We start from the raw sequence: 5,999 nt of genomic DNA, 5'->3' as shown, positions 1-5,999 counted from the left end.
ACCAAGAAGAGTCCTCACCCAAGTAAGCACGAGTTAAGGAATTAAGATGCACAAGCTGAAATGAGTTAGAAGACTTGAAGATCAAGTGGGACTCACAAATATCTCACGAGCTGGAAACCTAATCAAGATGAGTTGGAAGATCATGAGGGACCCACAAGGATAAGGCCACGAGTTGGCCTCATCCCTTGTATTCACGTGAATGAAGAAAGAGTTCTAGTTCAACTCATATTAGTCTTCGAGGAGATGGTTTGAATAGTCTTATCTTAGAGAGTTAGAGTTGGAATGTAATTAGGATTGAAAGGCTTATTGTATAAGGACTCTACCTCTTCCTCTACTATAAATAGAGGTGTTATAATTCATAATTAATCAAGTTACACATCTCCTTCTTGGGTTAATCTCTCTCTCTCTCTCTCTCTCTCTCTTTGTCTCTTTTATTTTTTCTTCTCTCTACTCGAGAGCTCTTCTTCCCTTTTCTTCTTTTTTATTTGTTCTTTCTCTTGCCTAGAATTATTGAAAAGGGATCCTAAATTCAACATGGAATCAGAGCATTAAATTTAGGATCCCTCTTCAAAGGAATGCTCTAAAGAAGTGATGATCAACACCACTCAAAGGGACTCTTTTGTGAAGGAAGAACACAAGCCGTGAGATAAGTATGCAATTTTTTTTCTTCATGTTACTAGTTTCTGAATTTTAGAAGGTGATTTTAGGATGAGTATATGAATGCTTTCATCTTATTATATTATGGATATGCATGTCTGTCTATCTAGAAGAAGCTATCAAAACAGTTTTGTCGGCTTGGCAATTCTGTTAACCGAGACCAGTCCATGATCAGATTGTAGGAATTTTTTTTCATGGGAACAAGAGTCCCCTGATATAGAAGATTATTATTGAGTCTCTTATGAGTGGTATTAGAGAAAAAAAATCAGAATGATAATTTAGCATCAATGCTAAAATTCCCCATACATCGAGTTGTTTGAAGAGTTGGTGTTATTATTAGATTTTTTTTGAAGAATGGCCTATCATGGCTGAAGAGAATATGAATATCAAAAGTGATATACTGAGAATTACCACCATATCCTTACGTGGGGTATCAAATTTTATGAGTTGGTCCACATCGGTTCAGAGGTTCCTTATAACAAAAAACCTACTTTGTCACCTCACCACCCGAGGACCACCTATTGATGAAGATGATATTTTTTATAACAAATGGTTGAAAAGTGATACTTTGGTGATTAGTTGGCTAATCAATAGCATGGAAGAACACGTCTCCAACAATGTCATTCATGTTGACACTACTAAACAAATTTGGGAGATATGTGCTAAATTGTACTCTTGCCCAGATACTCTACATAAACCTTATGACTTTCTCCAAAGAATGTTGAATACTAAACAAAGAAAAAATGTCCATGAGTACTTGGCCCACTTTAGTAGCTTTCTTCAAGAGTGGAAATTAGCTCAGCCTTCAACCATAAATATTTCTATCCATGACAAACAGAAGAAAACCTTAATTTCTACTTTCTTGAAAGTGTTTGGTTGTGCTTCTTATATTCACATTGATTATGCTATTGGAAGTAAACTTGATGCCAAATCTAAATTATGTTTCTTTATTGGCTATGGTTGTATCGATTTTGGTTATCACTTTTGGGATGACCAAAGTTGTAAGGTTATCAGGAGCAAGGACGTGATCTTCAATGTAGGTGCCTTGTATAAAGACTGGTTGAGAACAGAGTCTGAGAGCACAAGTGATGAAGCCAAGAAGTTTGAAGTGATTTAGTTGAGAGATCTTCCAACTATTGAGATGGAGAACATTGCTCAGAAAAACCAGGAGAACATACCCTTAGAAGTAAATAAGAACATTCTTGTGACTGAACTCAACAGATCAGCCATAACCAGTAGACCACCACAGAGGTACTCCCCTGCACTTGATTATATTTTGTTGATAGATAAAGGTGAACCAGATAGTTACGAGGAAGCCGTGCAAGTTGATGAATCAACTTAGTGGGAGTTTGCAATGCGGTATGAGATGGATTCATTGTTATCCAATCAAACATGGCAGTTGACCGAGCTACCAAAAGGGAAGAGTGGCTTGCAAATAAATGGGTGTACCGAATAAAAGACGAACAAGATGGCAACAAGCGGTAGATGGCAAGATTGGTGATAAAAGGGCTTTCAACAAAAAGAAGACATTGACTACACTGAGATTATCTCTCCACTAGTGAAATTGACTACTATTAAAACAATGCTTGGACTAGTGACAAATGAAGACTTGCACTTAGAGTAGTTGGATGTAAAGACAACCTTTCTTCATGGTGATTTGGAGGAAGAAATTTACATGATGCAACCACAGGGTTTCAAAGCACAAGGAAAGGATAAAATGGTGTGCAAAATTCAAAAAGGGCTTGTATGGTCTTAAACAAACTCCAAGATAGTGGTATAAGAAGTTTGACAGTTTTATGAGTAGTAATGGTTTAATGAGGTGCCAAACTACCTGTTATGTGAAGAAGTTTGATGACTCCTATATTATTCTAGTACTATATGTTGGTGCTAGCAAATTGGAAATAGATAAGTTGAAAAGGGAGTTGTCGAAGAAGTTTGCAATGAAGGATTTGGGTGCTACAATATAAATCCTTGGGATGAAGATTACTAGGGACATTGATGTCTTGAAACTTTCATAAGAAGAATATGTGAAGAATGTGCTGAACAAATTCAACATGAATGATGAAAAACCAGTGAGTACTCCTTTGGCTAGTCACTTTAGGCTATCTAAGGAACAGTCACCTTCTACAACGCAGGAGCGAGCCAACATGGCCAATGTGCCTTATGCTTCTGCTATTGGCAGTCTCATGTATGCAATGGTGTGTACTAAACTAGATATGGCTCATGCAGTAGAAGTTATGAGCAAATTGTTATGGACTCCATAGCATCTAGAGTTACTACTAGACGTAGGGGCTAAATTATGTCATTTACAGGTTATGAAAATAACAGGGTTAGATGTAATTTTCTTTAAATTTGTGAGCCATTGCGTGCCCTTTGTTTGTATGCGTCATCCCTAATCCTCTTTTATAAGGATGACGGGCTCTTGAATGTAAATCATGCATTGATGAAATTAGATTAGCCAAGAGGTCGGATTCTCTCTCTAACGAGGTCCAAGGTGGGAGCTTCCTTCGAAAGCTCTTTGTCGCACAACCATTGGGCATTCCAAGAACTCTAAATCATCCTCAATGAAGCTGCCCAATATGGAATCAAGAGGAGATCGTCGGGTGACAAGATCCATGGCGCAGGAACTCAACAATGTGGTATTAGACAGGACCACCATTGGTGACTCATCCACTCCCATAGATTTGCGTAATTCTATTGAAGAGATTTGGATTGAATAACAAACTCATATCGCAGCACTTCGTAATGATAATGCAGCAATTCGAAACGAAATGCAAGAAATCAAAGAGGCTCTTCTCCAAATTAATCTTCGCATGGGTGAATGGTTTCAAGGGATGCTACTCTTCCAAGAAGTTCCAACAGATCTTCTGACCAGCCACCTCTTCACCCACCCCCAATGCCTCCTCTGCGCCCAACACATCCAATTCTAGGGGGGACTGTTATGCCCCATTTCCAGAGATCGATCCACCAGACGTTCTCATCCAAGTTTCTGATGGGAGAAGGTGAAGATAACTAAGCTTGTGAAGGGAAGCTCACCCTGGATCTCAAAGGGAGAATCCGACCTTGCTAACAACTACTTTGATTAATGCTTCCCTACATTTACACTACCTTCCTTCTTATAACAAGAAGGACTATGGCGTCCATACAATTAATCCCTTTCCCATGACGTCCACACATCTCAAGACGTCCATACATTTCCCATGACATCCACTCACTTCCCACCATGACTCCTACTCTTCCCCAAAGCATACACTTTCCCAAACTATGACTTTTAAATTTCCCAAAACCTACACTTCTCAAGCCATGACGTGGCCCACACTCCTAACTCAAAATTATATTAGACTCCACCTTGACATAACTTGAAAGTGAGACCACTTAACTTCTATGTAGCAATGACTCCAGATGCTATGGAGTCCATAACATTACTCCCCACTTGGAGAAAGAGCTTGTCCTCAAGCTCGTAGGTGGGATAGACAACACGGAAGGCCAGAACGGGTCCCATGAGGCCTCAGCAAGGGGAAGCACCATCCCCAGAACAAAAATCTCCCACATACCTGATGTACGACGAGCCGTTTCCAAGAAATTCTTCAGGTCACAAGTTGCATCCGAACTACTAACTACAAATGATAATTGTGGAAGTTCACCCACAAGCCCCTTTGTTTGTCCTGCTTGAAAGGATCCCCAAAATCAGCCAAACCCTTCTATCTGGAAGGAGGACTCTAACCTCTTAAAGAAGATATGTGTCTTGGAACATAAGCATTCACTTTTGTGGCTGCAAAATCTTGCTCAGTTGGCTCTAAAGAACTAACTTGTCGAAATTTATAGCCATTAGTTTCGGTTACCTTCTCGACAGTCCAAGTGTCCTTTGCCTGGAATCTCTCACTTGAACCAATAGAAGACTCAGTTACTTTTCAGACCGTGACTTCTACTGTGGAGTTGGAAGAATTTGCAAGCCTAATTGCTCGTAGCCTAGCAACCACTTGGTGGAAGTCAAACAATAAAGGTGCCCGATCAGATACCAGAATTCTTCCCTGAAGGGGTAGGCCATTAGATGCAAGTCCATCAATTGCTTTGAAGAAGCCGGGAAAATGGACTACAACCCCAGTTCCAATCACACAAAGTGTTTGCTCATGAAGGATTCCAAAGGGGAGAAGATGAAGAGCAAACTTCTTGTCCTCAGAATTGTAAATAGTATGTCTAGCATTGTCACTAATGGGACCATAGGCATCAATGGCCAAACCAGAGGCAATGGTGTTCAGCATGCCAAGAGCAGTCACTGCAATTGCATACATAGAAGCAAGACTAAACCTAGCAAAAATGTGGACTGCAATTGCAAAAATGGTAAGAATGTCAAACTTATATCCCAAAGCCTGCCCAAATAGAGCCATGGATGACCCACCAAGGCCATAACCAGGAATTTCAAAAAAACCTTCTCAATCATTTCCATAATATAACGTGAGAAGCACCAAAGAATCATGTGTTAGAAGTCCATTTGGTATGAACCCAGAGAACTTGGTATTTGAAAGTCTCAAAACCGTGAAAGTAGAGAAAAAATCGAATTCAAGTAATTCTCCAGATGGCTCATTGTTGCTCAGGTCCACCACTTTTAAGGTCCCAAATGATGAATGACCACCCCCAGTGATCAATGTTCCAGCGAACCGAATATTGCTCAGCTGACCCTGATGTAAATCAAGCACTTCAAGATTTGGAAGTATATCAAACTGTGAAGGGATTCTTGTAGTAAAATCATTGCAAGAGAGATGCAGATAATTCAACTGTAATAACTGAGATGGTAACCCAGGAAGAGACCCATGTACCATCTGAAGGCACACAACAGAAGTTGCCGAAAAGAAAATTGTCTGCCAAAAAATTTGCTGTGGTTGAGTGGTATCCCAAAATAGAGCTGGAGGTTCCCCTCTTTTTACACACAGTGCCCAAATTTTTTGGAATTGCATTATTAGTTGCTCTGCTGAGACTGAGAGTGAGGTTGAGAAGGAGCGTGAGAAGTGGTGGCCGAAAGTCAAATCCCACCGAAGATGTGTCCGACGGCACCGACAGAGCCTCCTCTGTGTTCGGTAGCAAAGAGCAGCCCATTTGGGCTTCTACGCTTGGGATGTTCCGTGATAGGGGGCTCTCGAAAACACATCATTGTCGAAAGAATCACTGGAAGGAGTGGCCAAAATTTTGAACCCGGTTGCTGAACGACGAACATGAGGTTTGGATTCGCCAGAGCAGAGTGAGTCTGCGGATTTGAGGTCGCCTCGCCGTCTGATTTCGGAAGCTCAGAAAGTGTTTCTGAGACAATGAATTCTCTGGTTGTCGACGTCGTCTATTCGGGAGGA

General features: G+C 40.6%; 1 protein-coding gene across 1 annotated transcript; it reads right to left on the bottom strand.

The window, feature by feature from the left end:
* Positions 1–5,090: 5,090 nt before the first annotated feature.
* On the bottom strand, positions 5,091–5,751 carry LOC137942899 (LRR receptor-like serine/threonine-protein kinase GHR1). Its single transcript, XM_068788622.1, has 2 exons — positions 5,587–5,751; positions 5,091–5,477 (listed from the first exon to the last, which is right to left on the bottom strand). Exons 1-2 carry the CDS (start codon positions 5,749–5,751, stop codon positions 5,091–5,093), a joined length of 552 nt encoding a protein of 183 aa, XP_068644723.1.
* Between the last annotated feature and the right edge of the window lie 248 nt (positions 5,752–5,999).

Source organism: Aristolochia californica, unplaced genomic scaffold, assembly GCF_029961685.1.
Source record: "Aristolochia californica isolate CCGP_79_NKW_82.1479 unplaced genomic scaffold, dmAriCali1.0.hap1 SCAF_10, whole genome shotgun sequence".
Lineage (NCBI taxonomy): Eukaryota > Viridiplantae > Streptophyta > Magnoliopsida > Piperales > Aristolochiaceae > Aristolochia > Aristolochia californica.
This window is presented reverse-complemented; position numbering and strand designations above follow the sequence as displayed.

What these genes read in the sequence shown, in the direction of transcription:
- LOC137942899 (XM_068788622.1), bottom strand. Translation starts at nt 5,751, where the DNA reads ATGGGCTGCTCTTTGCTACCGAACACAGAGGAGGCTCTGTCGGTGCCG. An exon ending in TTCCAAAAAATTTGGGCACT is followed by an intron (nt 5,478 to 5,586) that starts GTGTGTAAAAAG and finishes GTGTGCCTTCAG; the next exon opens with ATGGTACATGGGTCTCTTCC.